At 38.4% G+C, this 23,735-nt stretch overlaps 1 protein-coding gene across 13 annotated transcripts in view; it reads left to right on the forward strand.

The window, feature by feature from the left end:
• Positions 1-23,735, forward strand: part of SIPA1L2 (signal induced proliferation associated 1 like 2) — a 239,923-nt gene that overhangs the window by 127,966 nt on the left and 88,222 nt on the right. For 11 of the 13 annotated variants that reach the window (XM_039528814.1, XM_039528813.1, XM_039528815.1 and 8 more), the window contains 4 exons: positions 3,284-3,458; positions 13,617-13,720; positions 18,208-18,285; positions 22,081-22,238. In XM_039528814.1, coding sequence (XP_039384748.1) covers positions 3,284-3,458; positions 13,617-13,720; positions 18,208-18,285; positions 22,081-22,238 — 515 coding nt within the window. The remainder of the gene's footprint in view (positions 1-3,283; positions 3,459-13,616; positions 13,721-18,207; positions 18,286-22,080; positions 22,239-23,735) is intronic. The other 2 variants (XM_039528824.1, XM_039528825.1) reach the window with 1 other exon arrangement.

Below are 23,735 nucleotides of genomic sequence, written 5' to 3' on the forward strand. Positions count from 1 at the left end.
TGTTCTCTGTACCAGTGGAGTTAGGCCAGATTTATATCAGTAAAACAAAGTAGAAATTGTCCCATTGATAGTTAATTTAATAACTAAGAGTGAAATTCTGGCCCTATAGAAGTTAAGGGACGTTTTGCTGTATTCTTTGTCATGAGATGCATAGAATCTGATTCTTTCCAGAGTTTTTAAAAATATCCATGACTTTTGACATTTGAGGATTTTTGTATGTGGTGGGTGCCTGTGATAATTAAGTCAATTTTACTGAGCATCTTGAGTGCTGCCAAGTTGAACCCAAGGCTGCATGAGAGGCAAACAGAGCAGGAGCTCAGAAAAGCAGTAACATCATGATGGCACAAAAGACCAGTTTTGTAAACCAGCAATGAGAGCTTTTATTCCTCCAGGAGTGATGAGTTTTTCCTTTTAAAAATAAATACATAGATAAAAAATAAGGCACACAAACCACACAGTTTAACTCTTCATGACTGCCCACTCATTTAGTATAAGCACGGCTATTACTAAAATGGGAAGATAAAGGTAATTTGAGGTTTAAAGCCACTCTCATGACACTTGACTCTTTTTGCCGTATTTTCATTGCTTGCCTTTTTTTACCATTCCTAGCTCATGACTTTTCATACCAGTTGCCATGATAAAACATGAGTGTGATATCACACCCATAAATTAACGTGGTTTGAAGTATGTTTAGCACTGTGTAGCCTTTATATTATGTATGCCTAACGTGCAGTAGATTTGTCACCTGAATGTACTTTGACAGGAAGAGTATTGTATACTCTTTATTCTACAGACCTAGACAGTAGTCCTGAATTTTGATTAAGGAAGTATTTTAGAACTTGATAGTAAATGTGAAAAGTGTGTATGGATAAATGTCTTAAGAGAATCTGGTGTGTCTGATGATCTCTGTCAGTTTGTGAAGCTCTAATAGCTGGTAGAAAGACTAACAGGACTAATCCACTCATATGGGAGTTTCCTATTTGTTGTCTCATGAATCCGGCTTAAAAAATAAGTCAATACTTTTCTCAAGAAAATAATCCCATCTAATCTAACAATGTTTTAGTATTGATATTTTAACAACATTCAATTGCAGTCTGATTTTTAGTTTACAGTACACTGTGCATATAACAGATATCTCTGCAAGTGAAGATGGTCAGAAAATAGGAAATTACTTTTTAGCAAAAGACATTTCTGAGGAAAAGATTTATTGATGCATATAAAAGAAATTAATCTTGTGAAAACCTATTTACAGTACTCATTTGAAGCATGTCTTTTTAAATGGCTGTTCTCATATAATTAGAAAACTGGAATGGGGAAGCATTTGACATACAGGGGACCAACTAGCTAAAGTTTAAAAGCTAAAAATATGTGAAAATAGAACCCTGCACTGATACAAAAAGGTATATCCGCATCTGATCCGCAATCCGCAAAAATTGTCTGCAGATATCCGCATCTGTGGATGCGGATATCCACAGATATCCGCAGATTTGCACGGTTATAAACAGCTCCACTGGTAGGGTTGCCAACCCTCCCGGTTTTGCCAAGAGACTCCTGGAACTGGGCTCTAACTCCCAGAGGCTACTGAAGCCAAACTGGGAGATTTTTAGGCCGCTAAAAGTCCAGCGGCACGGCGGGGCTAAGGCAGGCTCCCTGCATGCCCTGACTCCGCGCCACTTCCAGAAGCAGCAAGCACATTCTTGTGTCCCCTGGGAGGGGGGCCAGGGAGTCTCCATGTATTGCCCCTGCCCTGAGCGCTGACTCCACAGCTCCCATTGGCCAGGAACTGTGGCCAATGGGAGCTGCAGGGGCGGTGCCTGCAGGTAGGGGAAGCATGTGGAACACCCTGCCCCCCAGGGGCAGCAGGGATGTGCCAGCCGCTTCTGCAAGTAGCACTGGGCCAGGGCAGGTAAGGCGCCTGCCTTAGCCCCACTGTGCCACCGACCGGGAGCCGCCCTAGGTAAGCACTGCCTGATTGGATCCCACACCCTTCATCCCCTCCTGCACTCCAAACCCCCTGCCCCAGCCCTGAGCCCCATCCTGGAGTCAGCACCCCATATCCCCAATCCCCTTCCCCAGTCTTGAACCCCCTCCACACCCCAAACTCCCTCCCAAAGCCTGCACCCCGCACCCCCTCGTGCACCCAAAGCCCCTGCCTAGGCTCAGCCCAGAGCCACCTCCCACACTCTGAACCCCTCAGCCCCAGCTCAGAGCCCGCACCCCCTACCCCCTGCTCCAGCCTAGTGAAAATGAGTGAGGGTGGGGGAGAGCAAATGATGAAGAGAAGGGGGATGGAGTGAGTGGGGCAGGGCCTCAGTGAAGGGGCGGGCCAGGGGTGGGGCAGGGCAAGGGTGTTTGTGTGATTAGACAGTTAATAACCTAATCCACAGGTCACTGCGCAGCGGACACAGGGCTGTGTCAACCCCCCAACTACCATCCCAACCCCACTTCTCCTTAGACACCTTCTGCCCTCCCACCTGCTCCGTCCCTGCCATACATCCTTCCCCGCTCTGGGCAGGGAGGCTACAAATCTGGGTTCTTCTATGCAGTCCTCCCTTGAGGGGCTCGGACACCCTTACGCAGTTATGGCGACTCTAATGCATGTAGCTATTGCCGCTTGCTCGTTTAAAGAACAGCCTCACCTTCAAAATGGTTCTTGGCTCACTCCCTTCTGGGAGTTGTAGTTTACCTCCTCCCTCCGAGCAAGCTGGAGACTAAAACTCCCAGAATGCTAGTGCATGATTCAGAGAACGGAATTGGAGCCTGCAGTCTGGGTGATGGCCGCACCATTTGTGTGTGTGTGTGCTGCAGACCCCTGTGCGGATACTAAATTTGTATCTGCATCCACGCTGCAATCCGCAGAAATGGTCTGTGGATACAAAGCGGATATCCATGGATTTGCAGGGCTCTAAAAATAGACTCCTTGCTGTGTTCCCAGACTGTGAAAGAAGACAATTCTACAGCCAGTGCCAATTAAAGATATAAAATTGTAGAGCATGCAATACTGGACATTTCTGTATATAATTGATAGCTAAGTCAAAAGTCAAGGATTTATCAACTTGTTCTGTCTGTGCTTGAATGCTGACTGTCGACTTTGCTGAATAGTTTTCTTTATCTTTCACATCTGAATTTTTCCTCACGTTCTAAAATAATTTATTTGATCATATTTATTAAATAATCCTTGCCTGCTATTGCAGAAATAAAATTGTAGTTTTAATAGTTCATATTTTTCTGTGTTACTGCTTACCATATTTTGCCATTCGTAATTTTACTTTTCTTATTTCAGCTGAGTTTTCAGCACAAGATTGGGGTTCTGTATTGCAAAGCGGGCCAAAGCACAGAGGAAGAGATGTATAACAATGAGACAGCGGGGCCTGCTTTTGAAGAGTTCCTTGATCTTTTGGGCCAGAGAGTACGGCTAAAAGGGTTTAGTAAATACAGAGCTCAGCTAGACAATAAAAGTAAGTTGTAATTCTAACATGTGGGAGGAGTCTATAATTCTGCAAAGGTAAGCGTCTTTTGTAAATTCTGGCTCTTTGTTCTGTACACCTGGCCTTGGGAGTTGACTAGCAAGATAATATTATAGTAATTTAAATTCCCATAGATGCTATATACAGCATACCTTAAGTCTGAAAGGTTAATACTCTTTACTGTGACACAATTAGAGAAACTTTTGGTGCATCAATCTTCTCTTGCTTTGTCGTAGCATCTTTGTGACTAAATTTATACCTATGTTATGTTTATAACTATGAAAAAAGAACTATGTTAATATCATTGACTCACATTTTGCCATCTTGGTTCTTAGTCTGAAAAGGAAAAGTGAAAGTTTATATATTGTTGAAGGGGAAGTGATGGAAAAGGGACTTTTTTTCCTCATTTGATGGTAGGATTTTGTGGATTAATGTTCATACTTGAAGAAAGACCCAGTATTTTCAATAAGACGAATATTTTCTTGTTCTTCATGTAACATCCAAACACGTACCTAATTTCTATGGTGTTTCTGTGGCTTGAGATTTGTTTCTAGCTCTTAAGTTTCATTCTTGTAGGCACTATAGATCAACAGTGCAAAAGGATAAGAAATTTATTGCATATATTTAGTTTCAGATAAGTTTCTCTTGTTGCTATTGATATGTTTGAAATATGGATATCAACCTAGTCTGTGTACCATGGACATGACAGTTCACTCTGCTGAAGCTCACATTGTTGGTGCATTGCCATTGACATGTTCTGAGTGGGTCAGTGCAATCAATTTATAACCATGAACACCTCAATTTGAGTTAGTCAAGCTGGTGTATGGTCAACAGAACTCATTTCTTTTAGTTTGATCCGGTTTTGAAATGATTTTAACATCAACTCCATATGATCTGGTGAAATGCAGAGTAGGTATCTCTCCTGCTTACATTTATTTAATGTTTCGTACTGCTTGGATTTACTTATTTCTGCTATAATCTACCAAGTGTCAGCTTTCAGCCAACCTGACAGTTGAAGTTGGCATGGCCTGCAAACAGATACTGGAACTTACCAGTATACTATAGATGACATAACTTGAGTATTTTTCATTAGCATAGTGTATTTTTTGAAATAATACTGCTGTTACTACTAGATTTGCATGGCGGCCACATTCCTTTGGGATTTGCCAGGATAATGTTAATACAAATCTCTTCTTGATAATGGCATGGTTAGTGCATTCTATTTCAGTAAAGCATGTTATTAATTTCTCGTTTGACATTAACATATAGAAATATTGTTAGCATATACTGATTAGGAATACTTTGATTTGGCTCAAGTCTTCTGGGATCAGTACACACGTTAAGAAAAAAATGACTCAATGATCTTTTGGACATTCCACAAGGAGAGTGTGACTGAAAATCATCAGGCACAGTCTATATCAAAATATATGCTGATATGATCTCATCAAATTTAGTGCCTGCAATGTTCTCAGCGCACACTTATTGTGATTTGCTATGAAAGCAAACAGCTGATACATTTTGCCCTGTGGAGTTCAGTAACATAATTTGGTATGCTACTAACTGCTGTATGTTGTTGAAGATGCTATCAGATGTTTATGTTGCTGTCTGAAAGGGAGTGAAATCAAGATGACTGACAAACAAGTTGTCTCTGGTTTTATGATGAATATATAACTCTGGCTTCAGGAGACCCTTTTCCATTTGTGTAATCATATAATTCTTTTTTGCTGAAAACCATACTGAATGTCACAGGAGTGCCATGCTTACTGTTAGAATAAACTAATCTTTCCATATTCTACAGACTGAGTTTAAAATGCTCTATGATGATCTTCCTTTTTTTCTATTAGCCACTTTTTCAGCACTTCCTGTACCAGGCATCATGGTACCATAACGTTTGCTGTTGATGTTTTACATTTTCATTTTTATAGTGCTGTAACTAATTAAACTGATTTTTTTTTAAAAAGGATTCCTTTCTTCCATTCCTCAAAAGTTTATGAATTAATATAACCTTTTTACTAAAGGATTATTTATCTTTCAATTGATCTGTTGCATGGTTTTTATTGTTTACTGTTTACCAGTTTGTTTATTGTTTACTAGTTTTCATCATACATATTATTCTGATGAGTGTAACTGGATGTATCTGGGCCATTACATGCAGATCTGCAGCATATATTACATGCAGAAAAATACATCAGTGCAACATTAAGATTGTACAATTCTATATTTCAAAACTAGGAAATGGAAAAAAAATTAAGGCAGCATTTCTACTTCTGCCATATTGCATACTCTGTATGTTTCATGATATGTTTTATAACATAAATAGTAATATAATAGGCTACATGCTTACACAGAAAAACAGGAGTGAAAATACTATGTGCAACAGAGTCACGTTAACATTGTTTTTGGAACTTTAACTTTTTCATATCTTGAATTTTTCATTACTTTTAACTATGTAACCTTAAAGTGGCAGTAACAAAGCTTTTTACAATTTATTTCCTTATATTCCTTAAAAGGAAAGTGAAGGTGGAAGAAATTGCTCTAGTGTTTGAAGTTCATATCTCACTAAAGTGAACTGGGGTCTTGCTTTTGTTGCTGCCATTGTTTGGATGAGGACACTTCTCTGGTTTTTCTCATCCCACTCTGTGATGGGGGCCCTGCGTGTCGAGCTGGGGCACCCCCATTGGCTTAGTGCAGGGTTGGTACATCCTGGCACCCTGTTTTCAGGCTTCCCCGTTAAGTGGCTAATTTCAGCCAAGTGGGTCTCGGCCACTGACGGGGTCACTTAAACGACTAGTCCGTGGTCTCTGGGCGGACAAAACAAACAGCCTGGAGCCCTGCTGTCTCCTGGCTGGGGCAAGCAGTAGTACTTGGTGAATTAGCCCCCTGGATGGGGAATAACAGCAAGCAGTCTGCAGCCCCTGGGCAGGGCAAAGTAAGCAAATGGTCTAGAGTTCTGCAGCCTCCTGGCTGGGGCAGCAGTGGCACTTGGTGAATTAGCCCCCTGGGCAGGGCAAAATGTCAATCAGTCTGTGGCCCCTGGGTGGGGCAAAACAAACAGTCTATATGTGTTACTTCCCTCTGGGCTGGGACACAGAGCAGGTAGCAGCTTCCTCAGCAGGCGGCAGCTTGGCTTGGCTTCCCCTGCAGTCTCCGCCAACTGCGAGTCACCTGGAGGGTAGTCCAGGTCTTCGGGCTCTACTGCCGGAAGCATTGCAGGAACCTTCCTCCTCCACTGCCCGCCCGACTGAGCTGGGCTGCCTCCTTTTTATTTGGCTTCTCCACCTGGAGCATGCACAGCAGGGGAAAGGGGGCATGGTCGTCTGGGCCCACAATGATTTGTCTGCCCCCAGCAGTCCAGTGTGGGGTTGGTACACCCTGTCACACACACTCTGACTCAGAATGGCTGAAGGGATTTTACTCAAACTTTCTGAAACAAAATTAGTAGTCCAGCAGAAATGAGGTACTAAAAAGAAATGTTTTGGAAAATTATAAGCAAAAATTATGAAAACGTGTTTCTAGTAGCAACCATTCTGTAATCTTAATTACATTGGGAACTACCAAGTGCCCATTATAACATCTTCTGAACCAAATTATTTCAACTTTGTCCCAAATAAGGGGATCTTAAATTTACAGCATAGACTTACTAGCTCATTTCCAAGGTACTAAACCAAAAGTATTAAACTACACAGGGATGCTACCTTAAAACAACTCAAATTACAGGTAAAGGAGCTGCCTCTCTGTATTAAATAACAGAAAGGGAAGCTGATATTAAAAAACAGTATCCAAAGGTTTAAATGAGATTATAGTTTCCAGGGAAGATGCTGAAATAAAGAGGAAAATAACTTAGGCTGAAATTTTGTGCTTATTTAATTAAAAAGCTTCAGTGGGAATTGTACTGTGTGTGTATATATAGCCTCATTCCTGAAAAACTTACATATGAACTTAGTTTTAAGAATGTAAATATGGTATCGAAACCAGTGTTGATACATAGGAGTTTAAAGTTAAACATATGCATAAGTATTTTCAGGATTGGGGCCACAGACACAGGGCATGGAATTATACTTAACTTTGTTTTTAATAACTTTGTATTTTTTGAAAAAAATAATTAAGAGTTAATTTTATGTTTTCCATTTTAAATCTTTTTCAGGAGATACTAACATGGCTGTTTTTAACTATAAGTTTGAAACTTGTCATACAGGTTGTCAACAGTTCAAACCCCCATTTCAACAAAACATCTAAAATGTGCTTAAGTACTTTGCTGAATCCAGGCCTAAAATAGGTGGAATTGGTTTTGAAATATAGGTACTAGACAGGACCTAGAGTATAACTTCGAGAAAAGGAGAGTGAGTGAGTGTGGGGAGACAATATAATTACCAACAAAGAAATGAGTGAGTATGAAAGATAGGAAAGGATTAACGGCATGAAAGGATTCACTAAATTATCCCTCTACAAGAAAACACTTAAGCACCTGTTTAATGTTAAGCATGTGTAAGTACTTCCCTGAATAGGGATAGACTTAAACCAGTGAGAATATTTTATACAGAAACAATAGAATCATAGAAGATTAGGATTGGAAGAGACCTCAGTAGGTCATCTAGTCCACCCCCCTGCTCAAAGCAGAACCAACCCCAACTAACTCATCCCAGCCAGGGCTTTGTCAAGCTGGGCCTTAAAAATCTCTACAGATGGAGATTCCATCACCTCCTTATGTAACCCCACCACCCTCCTAGTGAAATAGTTTTTCCTAATATCCAACCTAGGCCACCCCCACTGCAACTTGAGACCATTGCTTCTTGTTTTGTCATCCGCCACCACTGAGAACAGCTTAGCTCCATCCTCTTTGGAACCCCCCTTCAGGTAGTTGAAGGCTGCTATCAAATTCTCCCCAGCTCTTCTCTTCTGCAGACTAAATAAGTCCAGTTCCCTCAGCCTCTCCTCATAAGTCATGTGCCCCAGCCCCCTGATCATTTTCGTTGCCCTCATTGCTATTTAATTAATAGCTTTAAACTTAGTTTTTCTTTTAGGTGCATAAGGAGACTCTCAACTACAGAAGCACTTAGGGAATAGCTGGATCTTGAAGGCAGTTCATGCATTGCCACTAGCAAGGGTTAAGAGGTAGTGAAAGATCATTTGAGGAGCTAGTGTAAAGGAAAATTCTGTTTCATGTGGAGGGTTGGACTAGACATCCTTAAGGTCTTTCCTTGTCCCATCATCTATAATTTTATGAAGATACCAGGTCACCTATTTGAATAATTGTAATCCAAAGAGACGTTGTAAGCTCCTAACTGGACCTGAACTATCTGTACTCTCCAAGGGACTGAAATTTTGCCCCACCACACAACCTGATCTCATACTAATGTGAAGAAATAGAAAGTCTTTTGCTGACTCCGCCTCAAAGAATTCTATCACCACCCACAACTACCATATCCCTACTGACAGTCATAAGCAAAAAGAATCATCTGACTGGTCACCCACCAGTGGACAAAACCACACACTTGATCATTACATTGATTGCCTCAGGAAAAAAATTGACTGTGAAATCCTTAAATAACGCATCCACCACAATCTCTCCACTGCTGAGAGGACAGCTATACAATCCCTGAAATCCAACCATCAAATAGTTGTCAAACCAGCACAGAAATTGGGTGCCATTGTAGTCCTCTACTGTGATGGCTACATCAATGAAGCCAACCAATATCTCTCTGACACGATCTACTATAAAGAACTGAACGAAGACTCTACACCACAATTCACAGAGAAATTTAAGGATATTATCAAGACCTTCCCTAAACAATTCCAAGAGCAACTCTACTTCCTCATCCCCCACAGACCCACTGCAAGGACCTCTATATGCTTCCCAAGTTACACAAACAAGGGAACCCAGGCAGACCCATCATATTTGGCCATGGGACTCTTACTGAAGGAGTATCAGAACTCTGAAAAACCATCCTCAAACCACTCACCAAACAAAGGACAAATTTCCTCCAGGACAAAACTGACTTACTCCAGAAACTCTGCAACATCAACAAACTCCCTCAGAACACCATCCTTGATACCGTGGATATCACCTCCCAATGCACCAACATCCCTCACCATGATGGAATCACTGCCTACCTCAAATATCTACAAGACTGTGGACACTCAGATATGCATTCCAAACACATCACCAAACTCATCCATTTAATTTGTATCCATAGTAGCTTTATATTCAACAACAAACACTGTCCAAACCATGGGAACAGCTGTGAGTATTAGGATGGCTCACCAATATGCCAACATCTTCCTGGTCCACTTTGAGGAAGAATTTCTGGAAAAATGCAATGCAAAACCGATATACCTGAGGCATTCTATTTTTATCTATGGACAGATGTCCTAAACTCCCTCAGATTTCCACCACAATGTCAACCTCCATCCATCCATCCATCCATCCAAGTCTTTCTAGAACACTCCTATACCAGCATCAATTTCCTGAACACCATGATCAGCTTCCACAATGGAATCCTACAGACCACTATATGCAAGAAAACCCATTGTGACATTCCCCAGGGTACAATCTGGACTGCTGAATAGCTGTCTCTCCTCAGTTCTCCAACCTGGGATACCTTTTACACTGCTTTATTGGTGTACTGGCCAGTTAACACACAACTTCCAGCCTGTAACTTGCTTCCAGCTGCACAGTATTGAGTCCTACTAGCTAACCACTCATGAATTGCATTGCAGAAGAACACCAGCTGATTCTCTAGTCCCAGACTTCCCCACAGTAATGTGTTTTGCATTGCCCAGCACCTTGCTAAACAATGCAAGCTCATATAAAGTCTATCATTTCATCAATGGAAAATGATACACACCAACTTTATCTCAAATGGATTTTCCCCACACACTTTAATCCAAACACACTGGTTATATAAAACAGTGAAACAAGGTTATTAAATATAGAAAGAAAAGAGAAATTTTAAATGACTACAAGTAATGAGGCATAAAGGCCAGGATTGGTTACAAAAGAAATAAAAGATAAATTGCAAACTAAATGTCTAACTTAACAAGCTAAGTGAACTTAAAAGCAAAAAGATTTCTCTCTCCATAAGCTTACAGCAGTTTGTACTGGCTGAAAAGCCTCCCAGCCAGGACTCCCTCCACCCCATTCCTGTGCCCAACTTTAGTTCTTTGAGAGTCATTGATGTCATGAGCAGAAATTAAGGAGAAGAGTCAGGTCAAGCATTTTTTCTCTCCTCTTTATAATTCAGTTTCTTGTTCTAGAAATATCCTTGCTGAGTCATGCTGAGAAACAGTTTCTTGTGGACATAGCACCTCTGTCTGATAAATAATTGGTACACACGAATGCTTCCACGGAGAAATCCTTGTTTTTATTGAATACAAAGCATTCATCTAAAATAGCAATAGTCTAGAGCACCCCAAATAGATGTAGTTACCTAAAGTCTGAGGTGGTGTCAAGTGGCAGCAGCAGTTCTCCAGTAGCCAGCATTCCTCCTAGTTGCTGGGGAGATTGATGTCTGTGTCTGCTTGCTCATAAAAATATCAAAACTTCTCCGAAGTACATTCTCACTAAACTCTTTATAGGATTCTTCAGACAAAGCATATAACTCATAATGGAACCTAATAGGCTAACAATTTCCCTAGAAACATCAAATAATTCATTATTCTACTTATCAGCAAAGTAACTTCAGCAAGAAATGTAAAGACACAGGTGCCCAGACCTAGGTCAGCTATCTACACTCCCTTCCATTTTCATGAATCTGTCATTTCACTGTATCTATCCTTGTTAGTAACGCTGCAGTTATTGTTTTTGTTCTGTCTGCCTAAGCCAAGGCCAGATTCTTCCTTGCTACGTTATGTCCTAATTTCCAGCTTGTGGTGACTAAGTGCACAAGACGGCTGTGAGTTATTCAAGTCCAATTATCTTGTAACAGTGTCAGTGTGTCTTTGTCTCTGAAGAACGGGTTTGGGTCTGCCTTTCTAATTCTGGAACATGATACAGCAATGTTATACAATAGAAACTTATAACTTTACATACAACATTGATACACATTTTATTAGGACAATGAAGAGCACATTGAGTTTTCAAATGATACCTCACAAGGCATACTTGGTACAAAATTTATCATAGTCTTGTAAAAGAGGTGAACATAATGGTGTAGACTGTCACACCCATGGATCACCATGTTTAGCTCCACAGATCCAGCAACCACCCCAGATTCACCAAGAAATCTGTGACCAACCAGCCAGGCATTCAGATACCACGGAATATGCTCCAAGAAGTAAGTCTGGGATACGTACCTTTAAAACAGTTTAAACCATCTTCACTGAACAAGTACACTTGACCAGAGAAGAGGATTGCATTATGGAACAGGTCACCCTAATTCCTGGAAAGAACCTGCTTCAATACAAGGAAAAAACAAACAAAAAATACTGACTGCATACTCCTATTTTACACCTCCTATGCCACACTGGAACCCACATGTGGTATCCTCAAACAATTACAAACCATACTTGATGGGGACCAAATCCTGAAAAAAATCTTTTCCAAAACCCCTCTTTTGGCCTTCAAACAGCCTCCCCCCCCCCACCCCAACCTCTCCAAGCTCATCAGAAACAAGCTTCCTGCCAACCAGGACACACCAACTCACAGTGGCACCAGATCCTGCAGAACAGATGCAAAATGTGCAGACATATCTCCATAGCTACGATGATCAACACCTTCCACCATACACCTTTCAAGATACCTGGGTCCTACACATGCCTGTCACAACACGTGGAGTATCTTATCCAGTGCACCAAATGCATTCACAGCAACTATATGGGTGAAATCAGGCAAGCACTACTCTCAAATGAACTCACACAGAAAAATAAGACAGTAACACCGTCACCTATGGGCAATGCCTTTCATAAAACAAGCACTCCATATCTGACCTCTCAGACCTCATCCTCAAAGATAACCTGCACTACACCTTCAAAAGACAAGCCTGGAAGCTTAAATTCATAACTCTGCTAGACACCAAAAGTCATACACTCAAGAGAGAGATTGGTTTTAAGTCTCATAACCTTCTGTAACCAATTAACTGTCCTTTATCCTTTGACTGCAGAAATGTTAATTGCCCAGTTCATTTTGAATGCTTTCTTGTGACGTGTTAAATCCTTATACTTAAGAATCTGTTCCATCTTATATTTAGCTGTGATGCTTTGATTATTTTTCCCAAACCTGAAGAAGAGCTTTGTGGATCTGAAAAGCTTGTCTCTCACCAACAGCAGTTGGTCCAATAAAAGATATTACCTCAGCCACCTTGTCTCTCTCGTTGTAAGGTAAAGTTATAAAAGAGGGATAAAATTGGTTAATTTGCTACTGCAGTAATGATTCTGAGACCAAAGATGTGTTACAAAATTTTGCAAATTAAAAGCCATAATCTTCCATCACAAACTGTACTTTGATTCATTTTACATCTGTAACTTAGTTATAATTGTGAATTCTCATAGTACATTATGAAATAGAATGTAGGGTTTGGGGGTTTTTTTAGGTCTCAATTGCAGTATCTGTTAAATATGATAGATAGAAAAATGCTGTCAATACTTCCTGTAGATTAATGTATGGCGTAGCCAAGTGCCGATTCAGCAGTTTCTATTCTATAAATTTAAAATTGTGAAGTATTTGTAAGTACAATCTATGGTGGTGGTGGTTTAGGAGAAAGTACTGTGTGCGCGCCATGGTTTGTGTGTTGAAAAATTAAGTGTGTTTGGCTGTTTTTAAAAAAAAATAGGAATAATTTTTGAACCTGTTGCTGGAAGTTAGCTAACTTCATATTTAGATAACTAAATATGTGGCTTGATTTTTCAAAAGACAATAAGAACCCACAGTGGCTGCTGTCTTCAAAATTAGGTCACACCCCCCCCAATCTTGCAAGGAGCTCAGTGTGGACAGCTTCTGGCAAGACCCCCAAGCCCTATCTGTGCCTTAATATGGAATTAGGGAGCAGATCTTCAGGTAGTATAAACTGTCATAGCTCCACTGAAATCCATTTAGCCTACAATTAGGAATCTAAATAGGAAATTTTAGCCATAATATGCAACAAGTGGTGTCTTAAAAGCAGTGTTAATGTTCTGTTTTACTGACCGTCTTTTTATAATGAAATTTATTTTCAGCTGATTCAACAGGAACTCATTCCCTCTATACCACCTATAAAGATTATGAATTAATGTTTCATGTATCAACTATGCTGCCATACATGCCCAGTAATAGGCAACAGGTACGTTTTCTTAACTCACATTTTTGTAGTAATATGTGGAGTTAAATTTAGGGGCTAAATAAAGTTTTTGTTTTTGCTTGAAATTATATTTCTGCTGTGGAACAATATTAATAGTTTATGCAAATTGTGAACATCATTTGGAATCGTGTTTATACAAATCTTATTAAAGCATTAAATACTCAGAGATGTTATTTTAATTTATCTGCATGATTCAGAAACTTATCCTGACTCTTCCACTGCATGTCAGTATTAAACAGTATTGACATCTGTGGCGATTGAAACATTTTTCTAAAACTTAAACTGGATTAAAATCCATCATGTGGTTAAAATATGTAATAATGTAAAAAGGTTTTTAAATGATCCTGAGTAATCTTTATTTTTCATTTCAGTCTTCAAACCTTCTCTTACTCTACTATTTTAATAATAAATGCCTCACCAAATCCTATAAAGCATCTGCTTGTAGACACAGAAAGCTGTGCAACAAACTTATTTTATGTCTGAAAAATGCTCATTGTTCAAAATACAGCCCAGAAACTCTTAGAGCATTAAGGATGGCTAAAAAACAACACAGCATCCAAAGTGTATGGAATCTTGAATAAGGTTGTCTGTCTTTGCCTGTACTAGATACTGAAATCATTAAGAATAAATATTTTTTGTGAATAAGTTGAAAAGCACATTTGGTATAGTATATCAAAACAATGACGCTTAAGAATAATAAAGAGTAGAGCTATTCACAGGTCAGATTGCTGTTGAAGATATAACTTCTCATACATATTCTGCATACTTCTAGCTCTATAGAAGTAAAACAAAAAGTATTTAATTGCAATATCCTCTCAGTTGCAGGGCAAGATATAATCATTTTTCCAGTGTGATATGAGGATGTTCTCCTACAAAGATTTTGTTCCTTTTTCTTTTGGAGGAATGCAGAAAAATTACTTGAAAACTTTGTGGTTCCTGGTTATTTCTCAGATCAGACTGTTATTTTATATATATATATTAATAGTATCTGTATCTTTTACATTTTGCCCTGCCATCAGCTCTTGTGGGAGGGAAGAGGGATGTGTCAAGGCATCAACCAATAGACAAGTTACAAAGTACAAATTCTTGTCGCAGAATTAACTGTGAAAACTGAAATGGGACACATTTTTGTTTATTAAATTTCAGTAGTCAGTTCTCTATGCTGATGTTAAACTTGGCAAAGGTAATGAATTGTTAGAACACTTTTTTCCAAAGTTTTAGTCCCTCATATCTAGGGTGACCAGATGTCCCGATTTTATAGGGACAGTCCCAATTTTTGGGTCTTTTTCTTATATAGGCTCCTATTACCCTCCACCCCCGTCCCGATTTTTCACATTTGCTGTCTGGTCACCCTACTCATATCTGTTTCTTCCACTGCTTGCCCACCTCTGCTTTAGGTCTGATCTGGAAACTTGAAAATAGGTGGAAAGTCTTCATAAAATGGAAAAACATTTCCTACCATTATAGTAGGTTTCAGAGGGGTAGCCATGTTAGTCTGTGTCAGCAAAAACCACAAGGAGTCCTTGTGGCACCTAGAGACTAACAAATTTATTTGGGCTATAACCCACTCCATCAGATTTGATGAAGATGAAGTGGGTTATAGCCCACACAAGCTTATGCCCAAATAAATTTGTTATCTTTAAGGTGCCACAAGGACTCTTTGGTGCTACTACCATAGTAAAAACCATCTTAGGTCATAGAATCAGCCAATCTCAAAATCTACACTGCATTCAGATGGCAAAAAAGTTGAGTGATCTCATAATTCAGTGCTAAGAGATCATCTATTGTTTTGACTACTATCTCCAGTGTTTGGAAACACCCATACTTCTCTTGACAATTTTGGCCCATGTCTTATTGTGATGTAGTCATTTAGTGAATACGTTGCATAAGAGTCACTTTGCCCAGAGACCAGTTTTACTTCATTCACTGTCAGATTAAACTCTTCTATATTAAATTTTATCATATTTGCAAATGTACATAGCTTTATGCTTAATTTAAAAATCACATTGTTTTCTTGAGATACTGTATACGTTTAAAACAAACGAGATCAAAGTGATGAATTTGTATGAAAGATAGTGTTTCAAAGATATATTGCCAAGATTCAAGTTATCAGCTAATTTTGTATACTTATCTGCAAAGACCTCTTTCTCCTTAGTTAAACACAGATGCAAAATATGTTGGAATAGTAGAATATTTCTGAATATTTTTTTTTGATAACAATTACTTACATTGGTGTACACACACACACACACACACACCCCAAGGCCTCTTTTTTTTTTTTTTTTAAACCATGATGCATCTTTACCTGGTCCGGACCAATACCAGGAGGCGGTATGACAACCCCTCTTGAGGCGGTAAAAACCCCTCAGCACCGGTGCATTCTAATGCATTTACCTATGCATTACCTTATGCATTACCTTATGCATTTACCTTGGCCAACTTAGCAGGTTTTAGTACTGCTATAAACTAACGTTATTGGGGCCTTTTTTTAATACTACTTTGCATTTGATTCTGCTGCATAGTTAATAAGTTTAGATGGCGTGAGCCCAACAGAGACAGACGTTCTTACGGAAAGTTTTTCTCCGATACCCCAATAGAGATTTTAAAAGGTCTTATACCTTTTATGTGGCGCCATGGGGTTCGAAGGGGAATGATTCGTAGTAGCCGTCTGTGGGTCCATGGGCGTTGCCATCCCGGACGAGCCCCCAAATTGTTGAAGAAAAACTTAGTTCTCGCTTTTTGTTTGGGTGCAGCAAAATTAAATACTTTATTATTTTTTCAGTAATTACAATGGAGGGAGAGAGTGCCATAGGACACAGGGTTGCCCCAGTTCTGGACAGGTCTCTCAACTGGTAAACAATCACAGCAAACCTTTATACCTTTGTTACAGACAATTTTTAGCAATAATACAGACAGTAAAAAGCAACAAATACATTTTGTTTATACATAGTAGAAAGGCTTATTTTATTTGTTTTTCTTCTAAGAAAAGCAAGCCTGCATTTTGGTTAGTGATTGCAAGGTCGTAATAACTTTGTACACAGTTTTTGTTCTGTTGCCTTGCACTATTTTTGCTCCTACAAGTTTTACGTTATTAGGGTTACAGTATGGCCTGACTTTTGCTAACTGACTGACACGCATTAAAATCCCCTTCAAATTTTTATTGAAGCTTTTTTTGCTTTCACAAATAGTAGAATATTTCTGAATATTGATCTTTGTGTGAATGGCTTAAAGACTTATGTAAATAGGAATGGTTGCAGTGCAGTAAGATATAATATGCTGAATGAGCTTGATTTTTAAAATGAATATTTTCATTGCTGATCACAGGTGCTGACAGTAAATATAGCCTTACTTGAAGTTTATTTTTTTATTATTATTATTATTTTATTATTTTATTTTGGTCATTGTCTGTCTTGAGCTACCCTCAGTTGTGAGCACAGGGAACCCTTTTACCTTGATCCACTAATTTTCATGATTGTTTGCTGTTTGTCAGCTCCACTGCTGCGTTGTTCAGCCACCCCTACTGCTGTCCTATCACTTCTTCTTTTGCCTTCTCTTCTTCCTTTTCCCTGACACTCCCTTCTGTCTCTGCCTTTCTAGATAGATGCCTGTTGTTGATCTACTTCCAAAATATTCCAGTGTTAATTCTATTATTTTCCCCAGCAATGAACACTCCCTTGCACAGTGTTTTAGCAAGCACCCATCAGTCTTTGTACTTCTGACAGTATCAGTGTTTAGCATCAGTATTGTATTGTGATCCATGGCTTTCTTGAGGTCAAAATAATGTGGCAGTTTCACAAGTTCAAGCAATATGCATACCTGAAGACCCACCACATTATTTTTTTAGATGCTCGAATCCAGAAAAGTTTTGCACAGCATGTACACCTTCCTCAGGTGTGATAGCACACTGAAATACCAAGCATTTAGCCAGCCTTAATGTGTAAAAGGGATCATTAATAAACAACTGTTTAATTTATCACTATTGCTATTTAGTTACCGAAATACGTATTGAAATATGCAATGTATCTAGAGTGGTGTCTCTCACAAGTTAGGAAGAAATCTGATTAGAAAAATAAGCCTGGAAGGCTCAAGACCACAGGTGCAGTTGCTCATGTTCCCAGGACAGAGGCTTATTAGCCCTGTGGTATATAAACATTGCTTTCTCAGCAGGACTTGGCTCACTGTATCCACATACCAGTCTAGAGAGCACAGCAGCTTTCCTTTATAGATACTAAAGGCAACTGAGGACCCCAAATCAATAGCTTGATGCACCATCATAAGGGGTGTATAATGGCACTGAAATTACTCTGCCCTCAATATCGTATCCCTCTTTCTATGGTCACTTGCCAAGTCATTCTTCTTCAACATTTAGAAACAAGACCTCTTATGAGCAAGCTCTGAGCTTTTGTTACATTCCAAATATCGGTGAGCCAAAAATAGGCCACACCAGAATTGTCTGTTGCTTCTTCCAGGACTTAACTACGCCCTGCTTGGTCACTGATCAGGACATCCCTCTAGTTTTAGAGCCAGCAGGAGATCCAAAGAGCAAGGTAATTTTCACTTTGGCTGCAACATAGGCTGGGGACCCTCAATTCAGCTGCTCCTTCCCTAGGACAGAGAGGACGATCAGCCCTGGTGTGGCCCCAGTTCCTTCTCCTATTATTAGCCTCTCCTTCAAATCATAGTTCAAGGCTTTCTCCTTTAAACTTTCCCCTTACAAAGTTCCTTTCCAGTTCATTCCCTTGCAAGTTTCTCCTTCTCACATTTTGAGTCTGCTTCTGTACATAGTCAGACCTGTTTAATCCAAATCAATTCATAACATTCATTTGTATCTGGATTAATGAAAACTAGAAATCAGATTAACAAGTTATTCTATTGATACATAAGATTAGTTACTGCTAAATGTTTTGAGAGAACCAGACACATGGATGTATCTAACTCAGTTTAACCAGGTCTGATTGAAATGTCATTTGGCATTTGTTTTTATTGTATTGAACAGTAACACGTACTGAAATTCAAGCTTTTTTGAAGCCCCTTTGCTTATTTTAGAAATGTACTAAAATAAGGTTGAAGGTTTCTTTACTTGTGATATCTCTTCACTTTTCGCTTTTCACCATTGAATTGAATGAAGAATGATAGAGTGAAAAATATCACAAGAACTCCTTGGTTCTCAGTTGGAACAGGTGGTTGAAATTCCACAGAAATGGGTAGGTTATGTATGGCTCTGCATAGCCAGTAGGTGTGCTACATTTTAACACGATAGCCCATATTTTTCCTCCAGATTTATGTACACATCAGAAAATTAGAGTTAAGTATTATGGTTAAGAGATCATATTCAATACAGTAACTAATATCTTTGTGTAACTACTTTTTAATCTAACAGCTTCTGCTTTTCTAACATATTCTCCTTACTGGACTCCCTTTTATGTGTCTCAAGTTCTTATATAAAACTTCTTCACTGGTTTCCTATTGACTGCCCATCATATTGTATTAAGTTCATTTTCACATTTTACCATAACAATTTAGCCTGATACTAGAGTGATCTCAGAGAGTGTCTGGTGTCTTCTTCCTGTAAGTAACCCTGCGTGGCCTGTGTACCCTATTGAGAATCCCCAGTGTGCTCCAGCATTTGGCATGAGAATCTTCATAATATGTTAGAAAGGCAGATTAAATAACCTGAGCAGACCTGGAAATGGGAGAGGAAGAGGAAACTGAGGACACTAAAGTGCCTAGGAGCTGAAAGTTGGAAAGAGAATAGGTTAAAGGGGACAAAATGGAAAAGGGCATGGGACAAACATTTTAACTTAGCCTAGTTTCCTTCAATTCCTCTTACATTTTCAGCCCACTATCCTGATTTATGCTTTCCAGGGAAGTGTTTTCCCCTCCTTTTTCTCCATTCAATAATTACTACTTCTCCTGTTCTGTGATCCTGCTAGAGTTCTTCCTTCCATGTTCCAGTTCACCCCCAATTTCCTTCTCTTCCCCTTTCAAGTTCTTTGCATTCTTATTCCCTATACACAGACACATCAGTGTGTTTTGCCTTCACTCACCTTGTGTTGAACTTCACTGATCACTTGTGCATGGTAGCCATTTATAATGATAGTTATATTGGTTTTATTTAAAAATTTCAAGGAAGTCACTCAGATATCAACAAACTTGGTAAGGTATTAAGAATGTTGACCACCTTTTAAATTCATGTTAATATTTTTAAGCTTTCTAAAGGTTTAAGCACCTAAAAATGTCAATCAGTTCATTGATAGAACTCAAGAACCCATTTCACCGTAAGGACCCTGTTGCTAATAGTGGTTCTAGGTTTCAAAAACTTCTTAGGCTTGTCTCTTAGCAGATGTGCGTCCTATTATTGCCAATGTGTCCTATGATTATTGGCAGTTTAAGCAGCACCTCCCAAAAGACATTTTATCACATTTAAAAAAGAAAAAGAATATGCTTTGAGACAACATAGTTACCTTGACGATATACTAAATTCAGTCTTACATGAGTTTTGGTTCCTCAACTTCAATTTAAATCCCCCTGTGGACAGGTATAGCAATAGGCATGAACTCTAACTTAACAAGGAAGAATAATTGGTTAGAACCAACTACGGATCAGTAATAATATGTACACTAATGAGTTGGTGTCCTTGCTATATCTGTTAATTGGGAGGTCTGACACAAATTCAGCTACTATGTAGGTTTCAACCTGTAAGGCAGTGATAACCTCAAACCGTGAACTTGTGCTTTACTGTGCCAGTCTAAGTGAACTGTTCACCAGTAAAACAAATTACGTTATTTCTGACATTCAATCTAACACACTATCAAATACTTTATTATGCATTTCAAACATAATCTGTCTGCAGTAAATGTACATCTTAGAGTTGCCTAAACAGCCATTTTATTGTGGCTTCACTATTTAATAAATAAGAAATTATATTTATTAGAACAAAAATTAGTATTTGGCAAATATTTCTAAGTGCTCATTGGTTAATCTTTTCTTCTTTACATATTTTTAGTGCATTTGAAGTAGCATATTTTTGTTAGTACTTCAGAATTGCATTTCCAGCCATTCTTGTTGGCTTACAGGTTGTATGGATCTGGCCCTCAGTATTGAGAGGCACAGTCATGAACAGGCATTTATACATAAACAATAAGATAACTTTGCCTATTTTATGTGTTAGTTGCAATATTGGCTTGTAACATAATTAACCAAGAAAAGCAATTATTCCAAACAGCAAAATGATAATTTCATTCTAAACACTTGATAAATAACCGTATCATTGCCCTATATCATGTAGATGTAGATTAAATTTGTTTTTGTACAGTTCTTTCAGTTGTATTCTGGCTCTTTAGTGTTAGTGCAGCCTTAAGAATCTGAGTCACTAGTCCACAATGCAAGCTCTGCAGAGTTTTGGATGATAATACATCTGTACCCTACAGCGTGTGCTGTTCTAGCACTCTCTACATAATAGCATCAGCAGCTCTTTAAAAAGAAAGTCTCTTTAAAAAAAATTAAGTTAGAGATGTACAACTCATACAATAATATCCATAATTTCATTTTGTATCCACAAAAGGCTAAATAAATCATTTTTGAGAAGAGGCCTTCTCCCTCACTAGGCACTTATTTTTCCAATTACATGGCTATTAGATTTTCTACCTATAACAAAAAGGATTATATTACCTATAAAATGAATCCTAAAATATATCCCTATCATAAATAAAGTGACAACAAAGAATTACTTACCATAATAAGGTTTTTATCGGTAAATTTGAATCTCTGGTACATTCGTAGTTGTCTCCACTGCCACATTGCTAAATTGAAGATAGCTAGAATTTGTGCTGAGTGTTTAATAGGACGCTACTTTTTAAAAAATGTTTAGGGTTATAATCTAATATTAAGTTTAAATACAATTTGGGAAAGGAAAGGTTTCCTGAGAAAAGATAAACAATATTGTGTTTTAGATATGAAAACAAGCCTTTTACTGTAGAAAAGGACAGAGAACAGACACGTTAGACAGCGATAAATGTCAGATGACATTATGCACTTTTCATATTACTACATAAATACACTAATATAGGGGAGATGAAAATTGGCTGGCATAGTAAAAGAGGAATCACATTAGAAAGAAAGGCTGGTAAACTTATGAGCTTAGACTATTTTTTTTCCCCAGACCTCCTTCCCATTCATCCCGATTTCATGCAGCTCCATGTAGATAATACTGCCTTATAAGAATGTCTCCACTTTCTGAAGTGACGCTTTCATTTTTTAAATTAAGCTGTCAGTTGTTTTGCCAGTGTGAAGAAAACGTATCATTTCTTAACTGTTTTTAAAATCATATTTCTTGTATGTAGCTTCTAAGGAAAAGGCACATAGGAAATGATATTGTTACCATTGTCTTCCAAGAGCCTGGAGCACTTCCTTTTACTCCAAAAAATATCCGATCTCATTTTCAACATGTGTTTGTCATAGTCAAAGTGCATAATCCTTGCACTGAAAATGTGTGCTATAGGTGAGTAGATACTTTTTTTTTTTGCTATTTTGATTCAAATAAAGCGTCTTTTTCTAGCAATCTTGTATTTCCCAAAGAAGTTGAGTGTGTGTTTTCTAAATTTCTGCTACATTTCTCTTCTGTTCTAGGGTTTCATTTTTAAAGAGATATAGAATATAAAACTTAATATATTTGACAGCAGTACACCGTTAGCATTTCAGAAAGGTTCATTTAGTAGGTCATGATCATTAGTGGTTTAAGTTTAGAGAGCTTTGTTTGTGTCTATATGAAATTGTAGGTACAGTTTTGTAGGCTCAACTGAAGATGTGTAGATATTTGTTTAGCTTCTTTGTGGGCATATAAAGGGCAGTCGGGTTTTAAAAATAAGACTTGAAGCTATAGCAATGGAAGTAATTTTACTTTTTATTAACTTTCTTTTTAGGGTAAAGCCAAGTCATTTTAGAAGATTATTAATACAAATCTAAATCACTGGCAATGTATTTAGCTGAATATCTATAGGATGTGATCCCAAATTTGACTGTATTTCAATCATGATTTAAGTGGCCCCTTTATATAGTTTTCAGAGTACTTTGAGATCCTTTCAGATAAGTGTCAGTTTTGCCTGTGATTTATATATTAATGAAAACCCTTTTTGTTTCAAAATATCTCACCAAATCTCATTGTCAACACTCTAAAATGAGTGTTTCAAGTGTCTTAAAATCCCATCACTTGGGCTAGGGAATCTCCGTCCGACCAAAAAACAACAACAACAAAAAAACCTGAGTACTTCCATCATAGACATGTGCCTGGCACTGGTTCTTTTTTCTTTCTGTCAGCTTCATGAGCTGGGTAAGGACTGAAATCAGTCAGACTGGTTATTCTTTAGTTTTAAGGCATTTATCTGAAATAAATAAAAAGCTCTTTGAACTTAAACCACTAATGATCATGACCTACTAAATGAACCTTTTTTAAATGCTAATGGTGTACTGCTGCCAAATATCTTAAGTTTTACATTCTATGTATTTTCAAAGTTGAAATTCTTATCGGCTAATGACAACCTGGTCACTCTTCTTAGTTTTGTTTTAAAACTGATTTCTTTCGTTCTGAGAAATTAATGCCATTAATTGGTCTAAGTCCCGCACATATGTATTCTTACTGTGATAGAAGAGGTAATGTGTATAGTTTCTAGGGTAATCTGTTTCTTCTAGTTCCACAGCTAGGGCAGGGGTTGCTGAAGTTGGGAGTAAAACAGAAGTCTGAGAGTATGTTGCTCTGCTAGTAACCTGGAACTGGGTAATATCCGTACTGCATGTTTTTATTTTTTTTATTTTTTTTTAAGGGAGGTGCAGAGAAAAGGTAAAAATTATAAGCCAAGTTTAAGAAGAAATTCTTCAAACCTCTGTCTCGTAGAGGCTCTGTCTGTTGTGCCAGCTGCCCATTACCCAAAGGCCTTTTGTATGGGAGGTTGGCTTCTGGGTCTTAGTTACTTATGAATTTCACCTGAAATACAAGTTTCTT

The sequence above is a fragment of the Mauremys reevesii genome, linkage group 3, assembly GCF_016161935.1.
Source record: "Mauremys reevesii isolate NIE-2019 linkage group 3, ASM1616193v1, whole genome shotgun sequence".
In the NCBI taxonomy this organism is placed as follows: Eukaryota; Metazoa; Chordata; order Testudines; family Geoemydidae; genus Mauremys; species Mauremys reevesii.